Below are 15062 nucleotides of genomic sequence, written 5' to 3'. Positions count from 1 at the left end.
CCAGGGGATCTTCCCCACCCAGGGATTAAACCCATGTCTTCCATATTGCAGGCAGATTCTTTACTGTCTAAGCCACCAGGGAAGCCCCTTTCACTTATAAGGACCCTCCTGATTACACTAGGCCCACTTGGATGCCCAGGGTCCTCCCCATTTCAAGGTCAACAGATAGGTAGTTTATCCTTGTCCTTAATTCCTCCTTTGCCATGTAACGAAACACATTCACAGAATCTAGGGATTAGGACGTGGACACCTAAGGGTGCATTATTCTGCCTGGCACAGAGAAGTTATTAATTTGCCTAAGATCTTATGGTCTATGCACTAAGGATCTGTAATGTGAACCTTTGATTTGAGTCCTAGGCACCCCATCTACACGCTCACTGCCTGATGTGAATGCTGAAAGAAGTCACAACTACATTTCCAGGGTGCAGTTTACAGACTGCTTTCACCTGCAATAGCAAATCGTCTTCTTACCTCCATTTATAGACCAGGAAGCTGTGGGGCAGTCAGGACTGACACTGTGTCTTCAGACGCCAGTGCTGGTTCTCTGTCTACCAGGACACAGACGTCTAAATCCAGAGGGCAAAAGTTCACCTCCTCCATGACGATCAAGTATTCAGAACACAGTGAGTGGTGGTGATAACTTCACAGATCAAGAGATCCATTATCAATTGCCCCAAATGTTGTGTCCAGTTCTTGCAACACCATGGACTGTAGCCCGACAGGCTCCTCTGTCCATGGAATTCTCCAGGCAAGAATACGAGTGGGTAGCGATTCCCTTCTCTAGAGGATCTTCCCAACCCAGATATCAAACCCAGATCTCCTGCATTGCAGGCAGATTCTTTACCATATGAGCCCCTGGGGAAGCCCAGATACTCCTTAGGGAAGCCCAGATACTCCTTGCTGCTGCTAAGTCACTTCAGTCATGTCAGACTCTGTGTGACCTCATAGATGGCAGCCCACCCGGCTCCCCCGTCCCTGAGATTCTCCAGGCAAGAACACTGGAGTGGGTTTCCATTTCCTTCTCCAATGCATGAAAGTGAAAAGTGAAAGCGAAGTCACTCAGTCGTGTCTGACTCTTAGCAACCCCATGGACTGCAGCCCACCAGGCTGCTCCTTCCATGGGATTTTCCAGGCAAGAGTACTGGAGTGGGGTGCCATTGCTTTCTCCACAGATACTCCTTAGGGACACTTATTTCTACCCTCCTCCCCCAAAGAGAAGTAGTCTTTTTTTTTTTTTCCCAGAACAGGAGATAAGCACTTTATTCATTCTTTCACTCATTTCTTTTTTCATGTAAAAACCTAGTGAGATCAGCCATACCATAGATACTATTCTGGACTCAGGGTCTTAGAGAACCCAGTTTAGTCAGTAAAAACAAGTAGGTTAAAAAACTTAAGTTTTATTGCGTAAGTTTTACGTATATAGGCTATATATAACAAAAATATAAATGCATATGAATATTCCAGTATAAATATATGTTTGGGTATACACTGGCACTTAAACACACACATATATATGAGAATATATAGTATATGAAGAATATACAAGACACAGTCATTTAACAGTTGGCTCACTGCAGTGTAGGTACCTGCAGCACAGACTCATTGGACATCACTGATGAAGGATGTATCCAGCACTTCACCTGTCCCTGGCACCTAGTAGGCACTAAAAAATCATTTGATACAAAAGCATTCACAATATTTAAAGTAATTATCCTCCAATTAAAATAAATGGACTAATATAAAAAAGTCATTTGATTAAGGGATGACTGAATGCCTCCACAGAGTTACATTTCTGTGGCAATCTAAGAATTTCTTGTTTGCATTTTCTAATTTGAGGTAGAAATGTTGGGGTATAGGAGGGGCAGTGAGATGGAGAGAAAAGCTTTAAAAAGGCACAGGGTCGGTGGACCCGTTGGGACACTGTTTTGGCCACAGTCTTGCCCCATGGTTTCCATCGTGTCTGTCAAAGTGACCTGTGAAGGAGGATGGCTCCCAAACAGTCCCTCCAAACAGAGGGAGTAGTCACCATGCATGCCCCACTTCTGGTGCCCAGCACCGCACCACCACCCCCCCCAGTCTGGCCCCTTGCAGCATCTCGTTCATCCTCTGGTCACTTGAACACTGCCTACAAGAAACCCATCAGGAGTAACCACAAATGTTGTATAATTGTGACCCAAATTTATAGCCAAGACATTTTATTACATACTGTATTGGAACGATGTAGTGGATGGCTTTAGTTTACACTGTGATTGAAACAAGAATGTGTGTTAGTTGCTCAGTCATGTCTGACTCCTTGCGACCCCATGGAGCGTAGCCCACCAGGCTCCTCTGTCCATGGAATTCTCCAGGCAAGAATACTGTTGTGGGTGGCCATTCCTTTCTCCAGGGGACCTTCCCAACCCAGGGATTGAACCTGCATCTCCTGCATTGGCAGGCAGATTCTATACTGTCTGAGCCACTAGGGAAGCCCAGATTTCCACTAACAGTCACATCATGTAAAATTTGCAACCTCAAGTCTAATAAAAAGCCAGCACCTTGATTTCACTTCACTTGACATTATACGAGTCACTGTAATAATTCTATAAGGAAGCATCTTTCTCCACTTTTAATGTTCCTGCTGCTTTAGTTCTTTCAGAAGACAGCACGGTGACCTGCATGCAACATTATGAGGAAGTCCAGACCTCGGCTTCAGATCTACTGGACTCCCAGGATAGCACAGGGAAGCCGAAATGTCATCAAAGTCGAGAGTTGCCCAGAATTCCCCCCGAGAGCTCGGTGGACACGATGCACAATGGGAGAAGTGCAGACGGGGAACAGGGTCTGGGGATGGAAGGACCCTATGAAGTGCTCAAGGATAGTTCCTCGCAAGAAAACATGGTGGAGGACTGTTTGTATGAAACCGTGAACGAAATTAAGGAGGTGACGGCAGCTGCCCAGCCAAGTCGAGGCCACAGCGGCAGGTCGAAGTCAACTTCCGGTGTGAAAGAGCTTCCGGGGCCACAGGCCAACAGCAGAACAGACTTTGCCGAGTATGCCTCGGTGGACAGAAACAAAAAGTGTCGACAGAGTGTCAACGCGGAGATTCTTCTTGGAAATTCATGTGATCCAGAAGAGGAGGCCCCGCCTCCTGTCCCCATGAAACTCCTGGACGAAAATGAAAACCTTCAGAAGGAAGAGAGTCAAGCAGGAGAAGAGGGAGCTGATGAGGGGACCAGTGAAACCAACAAGGTGGGCTTCTGCAATTTTGTTTTCAGCGCTTTGGTCCCGATTGGGAATCTAGCTAAACCTGGGCGTCTGTTTGCATGGTAATCTAAGAAATACATGCTGACATCTTCACATGCATTGAATGGTAAAAACTGTTTTCATGTAAGCTGTGTTTGAATTTTTTTACCCCTCCAAGTAATAAAATACTGAAAACTCATGCTTATAAAATATTTCTGCCTTGGCACCTTGGAGATTTTCCAGTTTTAGCATCATGTCTAATTGAGGCCAAGTATTATTTTCTTCATTTTGAAGACCCAAAACAAAAAAGATGAGACTTTGCTGCCCATTTAGCCTCTTCAACCTTTTGCCTTCTACCTTTTGATTCCCACCCCTCCACCCAAGGTGCCAGAAATCAGACCCCAGGAACAAGCCCACAGGTGCTGCTAGGCATATCTGGTTATGTACAGACTTTCATAGGAGTCAAGTAAGAGATTTTATTTAACAAAAATTTCTAAACAATAATCTGTGACTCTTAAGTTTAGATGTTCAACCAAGCTCTAAAATGCAGTAAGAATCCCTGAGCCTTCTCTGTGTGAGTCCCATGAGCTGACATCTGAGCCACAATAGCTTGGAATTCTCATCTCCTGCTGTGAGCATTACCTTGGGATTTTCCATTCTCTGCAGAGACAACAGTAGGGTTCTCCTCTCAGGTTTCTGTAGGAAGGCCAAGTAGGGGCTAGTGAGTCAAGAGCAGCCTTAGAAAACTTGTGGAGTTCATGATCCAAAGGGGAGCCCTGGCTAAGGTTATATGTGCGTGCTAAGTCGCTTCAGTCATGTCTGACTCTGCGACCCCATAGACTGTAGCCCTCTAGGCACCTCTGTCTGTGGGATTCTCCAGGCAAAGATACTGGAGTGGGTTGCCATGCCCTCCTCTAGGGGATCTGCCCGACCCAGGGATGGAACCTGTGTCTCTTCCGTCTCCTGCATTGGCAGGCGGGTTCTTTACCACTAGCATCACCTGGGAAGCCCTTATTCCAGGGGGTCGTTCTGCACAGTATTCTCTGAATGCATTTCAGTTTTTCCTGTTACCCATGAAGGAAGCCGTTGACAACACCAGTGAAGTGTTTATGAGCGTATTTGTTAAAGGCAAAAAATGCAGCCCAATTTTTTTCCCTTTGTATAACCAAAGATAATAAAACTAATGTGAAATTTATGCTGTTTAAAACAGTTAAACCTTTTTTTTTACTTACAAGCAGTTGATAGATAAGAGAGTTGATGGTCTAACCACTGCCAAGTAAGCAATTCTCCAGATGTCACATTAGAAACTGGAAATACCCATCTGGGAACCAGATTACCTTTCTGTAGGAATATAGGGATGAATGATCCATCGTTTCCATATAAACCATTCTCATTTTAAGTGATTGGGAGAACTTGAAATGCTTACTACTCATGCATTCATTTCCAAAAGGTTTTAATGAGCTTTCCCACTGTAAGCTGCAAGATCTAGGTGCTGGGAATGCACTAGTGAACAAACATATAAATGAACAAAAATCTCTGCCCCTGTGGAGCTTACATTTTAGTTAGAAGATAAAGACATAAATATGTATGTAAGTAAAGTATATTATATATATATATATATACATATGTGTAAAGTGAAGTCACTCAGTCGTGTCTGACTCTTTGTGACCCCATGGATTGTAGACCACCAGGCTCCTCTGTCCATGGGATTTTCCAGGCAAGACTGCTGGAGTGGGTTTCCATTGCCTTCTCCAGGGGCTCTTCCCAACCCAGGGATCGAAACCAGGTCTCTAGCATTGTAGGCAGACTCTACCATCCGAGCAGCCAGGGAAGCCCCATATATACATATGTATTATATAGATAACATCACTGACTCAATGGACATGAGTTTGAGCAAACTCCAGGAGATAATTAAGGACAGGGAAGCCTAGCATGCTGCAGTCCGTGGATTCAAAAAGAGTCAGACGTGACTTAGTGACTGAACAACAAAAGTATATCTTAGAAGGCTTTAAAATATAAAGGAAAAAAATCAGAACAGAATCTGGGGGACTGAGAAAGTTGGGTAGGAGCACAGTTGTGAGGAGAGTGGTCAGGGCATGCCTGCCTTTGTTCAAAGGGCCATTTGAACAAAAAATTAAAAGGAGTTGAGAGAGTGAGTTGGTTCATGTTTTGGGGGAAGAGCAAATGAAGTAGAGGGAATGGCCAGTATGAAGGCCCTGAGGCCAGAGCATGCCCAGCCTCTCCAGGGACGAGGAGGGTATAGGTGTGGCTGGAGAGGGAGAGCAAGGCTAAGAGGAGTTGGAAGAGAGATAACTGGTGGCCCAACCCTGTATGGCCTTGGCTTATAATCTGAATAAAATGGGGTCGCTTGAAAGTCTCGAGCAGGATGACTTCATCTAGGTTTAAGAAGGATCCCTCTGATGGAGTTGACATTCACCCGTGAAGAATGGAAGCAAGGAGACCAGTTGGGTAGCCATTCTAATAAGCAAGACAGGAAACACTTGTTGGATCAGGGTAGGAGCAGCAGAAGTGATGGGAGACACTAAACTAGAACCAGGAGATTTGTTGATGGGCCAGATGTGGATGAAAGGATGAGGAAACAGTGATGCATCCAGGGGGTGGCCTGAGCCCCTGGCAGTGTGGGACTGCCATAAATGGAAGTAGAAGGACTGGGGGCCAAGCAAATTTGGGAGTTCGGGGCTGGACATATTGGTTTGAGATAGATATTGGTTGTCCAAGTAGCAACATCAGAGAACAGCTGGATGGAGGAGCAGGCTTATAAGGACAGGCTGGGCTGGGCTTGTACATTTGGAAGTCAGCAGCAGAAATTAGTTTTTTCAAGCTGACATTGGGTGAGATCACTGCATGAGTGTGTGTGAGTTCCAAGGACACAGGTCCAGGAAAAAAAGAAGCCAGCAGGAGAGAGGAAAATAGGAGAGAAAAAGAGGAAAATCCAGTGTCCTAGAAGCCAAGGAGTGAGTGTTCAGGGAAGAAGGGGTGACCCTGCAGCACATAGCAGGTGGATCAGGAGAGATCAGTGACACGGAGGGCATCGGTGTCCTGCTCAAGAGCAGTTTCTTTGGAGTCTAGGAGGCAGAAACTTGGACTGAAATGGGTTTAGAGAGATAATAGGAAGAGAAAAATTGAGTGCTTTTTTTTTTTTAGACAACTCTTTTAAGAGGTTTTGCTATGATGGAATTAGTAACAGAACTAGAAGGGTGGGCTGGTTTGGTTTGGGTTTTAGAATAGATAAATAGCCTGTTTTTATGTGGATGGGGATGATTCCATAGAGAGGAAAGTTGATGTAGACAGAATGGAGTGTGGCTGGTGCTTTATCCACGAGTGGGTGTAAGGGGTCAGGGTCTCCTGCACAGGAGGAAGGGATCGCCTTAAGGTGGAGCCGGGAAAGTTCGCTTGTGGCAACGGGCAGGAAGGAAGACACGTGAATGCAGAGACTGGGGGTGTGATGGGGGAGGTAGACGTTTATAGAAATTTCTTTTGATTCCTTCGGTTTTCTCAAGGTCCTCAGCTCGGGACGAGGTGTTGGGGGTTTGGGGAGAAAGGAGAAGATGTGAAGGCGGCAGCTAGGAAAGCAGGGGCCAGGGGGTAGAAGCAGGTGTAGGGAGATTCAGAGCAGCATTAAGGACTCACTTGAGGGGTGAGTTCTCCAGGGACCAGGGAGGGAGTGGAGTACTTCAAGTATGACAGTGATGGTTGACCATGGAGCTTGAGTTTGATAGGGTAGGAAGGAAGGACACGGAGGAGAAGTGAGACATGGAAAAAAAATGGTTGGGGGCCCCACAGTTCTGCAGGCTTGTTGGAACTAGGTTATGGGAGGAGTAGGCGTGAACAGTGAGTGCTGGTCTGAAGGGGCCTGCAGGGAGATGGGATAGTGGGGCTGCTGTGGTTTAGGGGAAGAGGGGCTGAGGTGCATCGGAGCAGGGAGGTGGGGCAAGGACGTACGATCAGTGCAGGGAGGTCAAGGAGTGGGGGCAGGTTTGGAAGGATACAGGTGGGTTGAAATCAGCAAGAATTCAGGCAGGAGAGGTGTTAGAGATTCAGTGAACCCAGAGCCAGAATCACCAAGAAATGAGGCCAGAAAATGTGAGTTGATTTCTCCACTAGTTATGAAAAGTTTCCAGATGACTTAAGAATCTTCCTGATGACTCATGCAAACTAGAAATAAAAAGTTTAGGGATTTGATGGACACCATGGTATTTTTTTCAGTCAGTTTTTCAACCTTTCATTGATGATCAATCCTTCAGTGATAATTAGGAATTGAAACAGTAATCATCATAATCATTTGGTTTTTCTGTACCTACAGATTCAAATTAAAAAATTAGAAGAAATGTATCTAATGTAATATTGCTGGGTATGTAAAATCATACTTATGTGTTTATTCCTGAGGTCCTTTGTATAATTTCTTTGTAGAAAATAGTTTCTTGTCTAAAAATCGTTTGAAAACATTTTTGTAGATAGTTGCATCAAAGCATATGCCCCAAAAAAAGGTTAAATTATTGACTATAATGATTTATTTTGTTCTAACAGAGACTTAGTTCATTGTCGTACAAGTCCCGGGAAGAAGACCCAACTCTCACAGAAGAAGAGGTGAGTTTTATTACTTTTAAATAATCCAAAAGCTCTTGTAACAGAGAATAGCACTTCCTTCCTTAAGTAGATGCTCTGTCATATTACCCTTCATCTGAGAAAGCTGAAGCAGGCCCTTAAGCCTATGGTTGGAGATAGGAGTTGGCGATGTTGGCTTTATCATGGTTCAGAGAAAGTAACTGGGAGATGGGAAGACAAGAAAGGATAAGATGAACAAGGAAGCTCCATAGGGAAGAAGGAGAAGACAAAAATAGAAAGGGGAGGGGAAGAAAGAGGAATGAGAAGAGAGAAATGTAAGTGTGTGAGCTTTAATCAGGGAAGAGGTTCCCATTAGAAGGACGTTAATAGTGGGTTGGAATATGCAGGGAATTGGAACAGGTGGGTGTAGAGAATTTGCTCCAGGCTGGGAGACAGAGGAAGAAGGGCTTAAGCTTCTGGGAGACAGAGAGCAGGGAACTTCAAAAACACTTCCAGACTGGAAGTAGGGTTAGACATGGCCACCAATGAGAAACAGTGATGCATTCTCCCAAGCACTGGGGCTTAAGAGTCATGGGTTAAACTTTCAGCAAAGCCAGTATTTATGGGATTTTGTCAAGCTAGATTCAGAGCCGAACACCTTAATTTGTCTAGCTACATAAAGCCTCTTTCTGGCATGCCTAGCTTAGTAAATTGTGTATGTGTACAAAAGCAATGTGGGCTTTCCAGGTGGTGCTAGTGGTAAAGAACCCACCTGCCAATGCAGGAGGCTTAAGAGACACAAGTTCAGTCCCTGGGTCATGAAGATCCCCTGGAGGAGAGCACGACAGCCCACTCCAGTACTCTTGCCTGGAGAATCCCATGGACAGAGGAGCCTGGCGGGCTACAGTCCATAGGGTCACACAGAGTCAGACACGACTGAGGTGGCTTGGCACGCACACACGCAGAAGCAACATACACGTGTGATGTTGCCCAGCCCCACCGTGTTTCCTCCAGGGAGTGGAACTACCATCTATCCACCTGGTTGCAGAAGCCAAAACTCTGGGGCCCTCCTGAACACTGCATTTTCCTCACTGTCTTCAGATTCAGCCAGTAATCAGGCCCTTCAATTCCACCTCAGAAGCTAACTTTCATGTTCCCTCCACCCCTGACCATCTCCACTGGGCCCGCCTCCATGAGACTAATGCAGGGCCCTCCTACCAGGCCCGAAGGGGTCCTGTGCCTCCTCCAGCATTTTCCACTGTCCTGGAGCTATCCCATTGGGGTAAGAAAATATTTTAATTCCCTGGCAGTCCAGTTTTTAGGACTCAGTGCTTTCACTGCTGAGGCCATGGGTTCAGTCCCTGGTTAAGGAATTAAGATTCTACAAGCCAGGCTGAAAAAAAAATATAAGAGATCTGGAAACTAATTCTTTAAAATAAATTGAGACTATGTGAAATTTTTAATTACTTTTCCTCTTATCTTACATTTGTTTGTGGCTTTTGAAAAAAGGACCCTGTTATACTGATGAATGTTGAACATAGAATAAAGAACTGTGACTCCCATGTATTCATTCTAGGAAGATGATTTAGGAAAAATAAATATGGAGATCGCTTATTTTTATATTCATGTGATATAATGTTAGTCCAGACTGAAACTGAGACCTGAATTTTAAGTACTATTATCCTAATTTAACAGAATGATGGGGGAAGGGCTGAATATAAAAAGAAGAGAAATGAGGAAAAGAGGGTAATTTATGAGAACATAATAACAATTTACAGACTGAATAATAATGATGAAAGATGTTAAAGAGAAAAATTGTGAAGCTAAATAGTAAGAGGGCTTGAAAAGAAACCTTTTATTTATACAAAATAAAAATAATAGTCAAAGGAGACATATATTCAAAAAGAATATTAGAAGACTTGAGAAATGTGAATAAGATTTCAAATTTACAGTGACACCCTCCTGCACATTTGGTTCATGCCCAGGGATAATATTAAGTTGCAAGTTAGTGAAAGAGCCTGTAATTTAAAAAAGAAAAGACTGTAAAAGCCAAGAAGGCCCAAGAACTTACAAAGAATGGAGGCCGTATGACAGAACCATGGGGAAGAAAGGAGGAAGAGAAACAGAAATGGCCCAGCTCTCACTGTTACTCTCACAGATAAAGGTGTGTTTGTCTTCCTGATGTTACCGCTGAAGGTGAGGAATAAATATCCGTGACACCGGCTGCCTTCATTACTATCCATGCACCTCAGTCGTGTCTAGCTCTTTGCGACCCATGGACTGTAGCCTGCCAGCATCCTATGTCCATGAGATTCCCCAGGCAAGAATAATGGAGTGGGTTGCCATTTCATCCTCCTCCAGGGGATCTTCCCAACCCAGGGATCTAACCCGGGTCTCCTGCATTGCAGGCAGATTCTCTACCTTCTGAGCCACCAGGGAAGCCCCTATCATGCATGACTCACCCCCTTATAATCTGTCCACATTTTTGGCTCTGACCACCTTTTAAATAAAAAGTTTCATGTGTTGGCAACTTGCTACAAAAAGCAGAGGCCTGGCAATGACGACCCTGTATGCAAGACAGAAAAAAAGACACAGCTGGGTATAACGGACTTTTGGACTCGGAGAGGGAGAGGGTGGGATGATTTGGGAGAATGGCATTCTATCATGTATACTATCATGTAAGAATTGAATCACCAGTCTATGTCTGACGCAGGATACAGCATGCTTGGGGCTGGTGCATGGGGATGACCCACAGAGATGTTATGGGGACGGGGGTGGGAGGGGGGTTCATGTTTGGGAACACATGTAAGAATTAAAGATTAAAAAATAAATAAATAAAAATTAAAATTTAAAAAAAAAAAGGAAAAAAAGCAGAGGCCTTGTTTTTTATTCTTCTGAAATGGAAAGCTACTCTACTTCCTCATTTTGAAAGGAATTTTTTAGTTAAAACCTCTCAGGTGAGAATGTTCATTTAATATGCATGAAAATGGTTAAATCAACAGGGCAGGAGTTTCACAAAGATTATTTCTCTGACTCAAACCCTTTGGATTGTCAAAGCCTGGCAAATGCCAGCCACCAGCCTGTAGGGAAAGTTCTCATGCAAATGACAGTTAGTGTGCGGCAGGCATGTCTTAAGAAGCTCTGGAGGCCAGCTGGAAGCTTTCTGCCCAGCATGTGGATATGTGAGAGCAGGACATCTCCCTCAGCACTTGCAAAGCCAAGCATCTGTCAGGAAGTATGTTCCCTTATTTCCTGGGTGTTTTAATACATCAATCGCTGTGCAAAGATAACTGCAGGTAATGAAGGATATTTTTACTTATTTCCAACCATGACTTCTAACAATAAAACAATACCCTCCCTCCCAAATCTCCTAATCAGTCCATTTTTGTATCGAAGAAAATGATACCTCTCCCGATATTTGTGGCTTTGTTGATGTTGTTCAGTCGCTCAGTCATGTCTGACTCTGCAACCCCACGGACTGCAGCATGCCAGCCTTCCCTGTCCTTCATCTCCTGGAGTTTGCCCAAACTCATGTCCATCGAGTTGGTAATGCCATCCAACTATATCATCCTTTGTCATCCCCTTCTCCTCCTGCCTTCTGTATTTGTGGCTAGATGAGGTGTATTAGTGAGACTGAGTGGGTTTGCTTGGAAAACAGTCTGTTCTTCCCAAAGGAAAGAGTGTCCCTTTTGTCTTTGGAGCATGAGGGGTACAGTCTTGTCTGACTCTCCACGACCCCATGGACCGTAGTCCACCAGACTCCTCTGTCCATGGGATTTCCCAGGCAAGAATACTGGAATGGGTAGCCATTTCCTTCTCCAGGGAATCTTCCTGACCCAGGGTTTGAACCCATGTCTCCTGCATCTCCTCAATGGCAGGCAAATTCTTCACTACTGAGCCACCTCAATGGCAGGCAAATTCTTCACTACTGAGCCACCTGGGAAGCCCATCCCCTAAGTTGATTGTCTCTCAATATCATTTCTGAGTTGATTTCATATAAGAATGAATTTTCCCACTGAAGAAAACTTAGCCTCATCTCTGAATGTCTGTTTAACCAATAGAGTGCAATGAAGTATTAATTTAAAAAATAGTGGAGGGGTGGAATGGTAAGGAAGATGGGAGGGGAGGTTCAAGAGGAAGAGGTATACCTATGGCTGATTCATGTTGATATTTGGCAGAAAACAATGAAATTCTGTAAAGCAATTGTCCTTTAATAAAATTAATAAATAAAATCAGAAAAAAAAAACAGTGGAAAGTGATCCTCTGACAGATATTATGTATACTGCCAACCAGCATCCAGAAGCTATTGTTTAGACTTTTGTGATGCGGGAGGAGTGGATTATACAGTCTGGTGCAGTGGTTCTTGCACTTAGTGGGCGTGAGAATCAGCCCACCCCCAGAGTCTGTGACTCAGTGGTTATGGGGTGGGGCCCCAGAGTTTGCCTTTCCAAAAAATGTCCAGATCCTGCTGCTGCTGACTTGAAGCCCACCCTTTTGAGTATCACCAGTATGATATATGTTTTCTGTCCTTCTTTATAAAGCAGTCAAAACTTTCCTCAGGTGAAATATCATTGTGATAAAGAAATAGAATAAAACCCGATGCTGTGGTCAGGTCCTGGGGGTCTTGAGCTGCCCACTCTACCTACTTGCCTCAAACCCTCAGCAGACCTAGAGAGAACCTGGATTTCATAGAATTAGGCTACTTACAAAGTTATAGATGACACACACAATTGTTCTGTTATGTACTCCAGGATTAGTATAGGTTGTAAAGAATTGGCTTCTGGGTATATATTCAAAAGAAATGAAAACACTGTCTCCAAGAGATATCTGTACTCCCCTGCTTATTGCAGCATTATTCACAATAGCCAAGTCATGAAAACAACTTAACTGTCCAACAACAGATGAATGGATAAAGCAAATGTAATCACACACACACATGTGCATGTATACATAATGGAATATTATTCATCCATAAAAAAGAAGAAAATCTTGCCATTTGCAACAGCATAGATGGATCTTGAGGGCATTGTGCTAAGTGAAATGAGTCAGAGAGAGAAAGGCAGATACTGTGTATTCTCACATAGATGTGAAATCTAGAAAAGCCAAACAAAAATAGAGTAGAATGGTGGTTGCCTCAGGCTGGGACTGGGGAAAATGGGGAGATGTTGGTCAAAGGGTCAAACTTCCATCTATAATAAGTTCTGGGAATATAATACAGCATGGTGGCTAGAACTAACAGTACTGTGTTATATACTTGAAACTTAGAATAGAGCTTAAATGTTATCACCACACACCAAAAATATGGCAATTACAGTAAAGAAGTTGTTAACTAACTTTATTGTGGTAATCATTTCACAATATGTGTATCAAATCATCATGCTGCCCACCTTAAGCTTACATGTGTTGTGTGTCAATAATATCTCTGCAAAGTTTGGGAATCTGAAAAAAATTCTTAAAGGGACCCACACCCCCATAGTCCCAAGAATCTAGCTTGTCACTAAAAGGGGGAAGGGGGAATCAAGCTCGGAGCTTATTTATTCACTTTCCCCTTTGTTTTCTAGATCTCAGCCATGTATTCATCAGTGCATAAAAAAGGACAGCCAGGGAACAAATCAGGACAGTCGCTTAGAGTACCAGAGGCCTCCTACACCTCCATGCCAGGAGCCGCTCCGAGGTCCCCCTCTTCCTGTAACGATCTCTATGCCACTGTTAAAGACTTTGAGAAGACGCCAAATAGTGTCAGCACACTTCCAGCAGCAGGCAGGCCCAGCGAGGAGCCTGAGCCAGATTATGAAGCAATACAGACTCTAAACAGAGAGGAAGAGAAGGCTGCCCCAGAGACCAACAGTCACCATGGCCTTTGCCCAAAAGAGAATGACTACGAGAGCATCGGGGACTTGCAGCAATGCCGAGACGTCACCAGGCTCTAGCAGCCTGAAAGGACCCAGCTAGCATAGGACCAGCCGGCAAAGCCAGAGCTGCTGCAGAAGACAAGAAGCGACGTCGGCCGCGCTTCATATGCTGCTTTAGGAAAGGGAAGACGATTGGAGGTGCCAGAACTGCTTCTCAGTTTGGGGAGAAATGAGATGGGCACCCTGCTGCCAGGGCACTGGCATACCCAAGCACACCTGCGTCATGCAGCCGCACCCTCTGGAAGGATCCTGGCTGTCAGTGATCTCACCCTCTTCATGAAGAAAGCCACGCAGTAAGGAAGAATGACAGCTCACCTGCCTGAAACACTGCCATTCACAGGAGCTGGGTTTCTCTCCCTCTCCTTTTTGCTGCCTGCTACTGATAGTAAAATGAATGGCATTTTTCTCTGAAATCTTCCAATTTACAATGGTTCGTTCCAAGGATTTTCTCCCACCAGGCTGGGCCTTTGCCTTCAAGTGGGTGTTTTCCGTTGCTAAGAAATTGTGGTTGCTATTTCCAGTCTGCTCCCCAGCCCCTTCACAGAGCTGCACCTGGGAACCCGAGCCCCCAACCAGTGGAGAGCCCTGGGGACACCCCTTGAGTTTCCTAGCTCTTCATTCCTTCTGATTTGGGCACTCCATGTCAGCAGCCTCTTCCAAAGTACTTGAAGTCATTGTTAGATGCTTTATTTTATTTTTATAGTCAATATGGTTTTTCTCCCCCAGTGTTTGAAACTCTTCAGAGTCTTTTCAGTATTTTCAGAGAATATCATGGTACTTCTGTACTTGTTTTAGTCCAGCTCATTCTTCCAAAACAGAGAGCCTTAATCTCAATGTTGGGATACAGACCCCGTGTTTGGGTGGCAGCTACTGCATCCATCTCTTCCCAAGGGCTGTGGACTTGAATGTGTATTTCTGATGATCTTTGCTGCCACGCTGACGGTGCAGGAGTTCATACGTGAACTGCTCCCCTAAGGTAATCTATTTGAGATTAAAATATAAACATTTATTTTTGTTATATAAATTTATAAGGTATTTTATGTTTAATGCCTAATTTCTAGAAACTGCCAGATAAAATATATATTAACTATTTTGCTTTGATGTACAATGATTTATACTCTCATTTTGAAAAGATACCATGAAGCACATAAGCTTGTACCAGTAGTTGTTATCTTTTTTCTAACCAAGTGTTTAAAACATGGAAGGTTTTTAAAGACGTGACTTTTCAAGTGGTACTTGGAGCTCTTGGTCAAAAATCAGCTGACTCATTGGAAAAACAAGTGGAATAAACATAAATGATCATTTTCAAAGGTTTGTGGTGGGCAATAGTGAAATATTTGAAATGGTAAAAATGGAAAGAGG

The 15062-nt window shown here is 44.1% G+C and overlaps 1 protein-coding gene across 2 annotated transcripts in view; it reads left to right on the top strand.

Moving 5' to 3' along the window:
* Positions 1–14790, top strand: part of PAG1 (phosphoprotein membrane anchor with glycosphingolipid microdomains 1) — a 157969-nt gene extending 143179 nt beyond the window's left edge. For both annotated transcript variants that reach the window (XM_069601086.1, XM_069601087.1), the window contains 3 exons: positions 2627–3228; positions 7771–7830; positions 13350–14790. In XM_069601086.1, coding sequence (XP_069457187.1) covers positions 2627–3228; positions 7771–7830; positions 13350–13718 — 1031 coding nt within the window. In that variant the 3' untranslated portion in view covers positions 13719–14790. The remainder of the gene's footprint in view (positions 1–2626; positions 3229–7770; positions 7831–13349) is intronic.
* Positions 14791–15062: the final 272 nt, after the last annotated feature.

This window comes from Ovis canadensis, chromosome 9 (assembly GCF_042477335.2).
Source record: "Ovis canadensis isolate MfBH-ARS-UI-01 breed Bighorn chromosome 9, ARS-UI_OviCan_v2, whole genome shotgun sequence".
NCBI lineage: Eukaryota > Metazoa > Chordata > Mammalia > Artiodactyla > Bovidae > Ovis > Ovis canadensis.
Note: the sequence above shows the minus strand (reverse complement) of the source record. Positions and strands in the feature narration are given on the sequence as shown.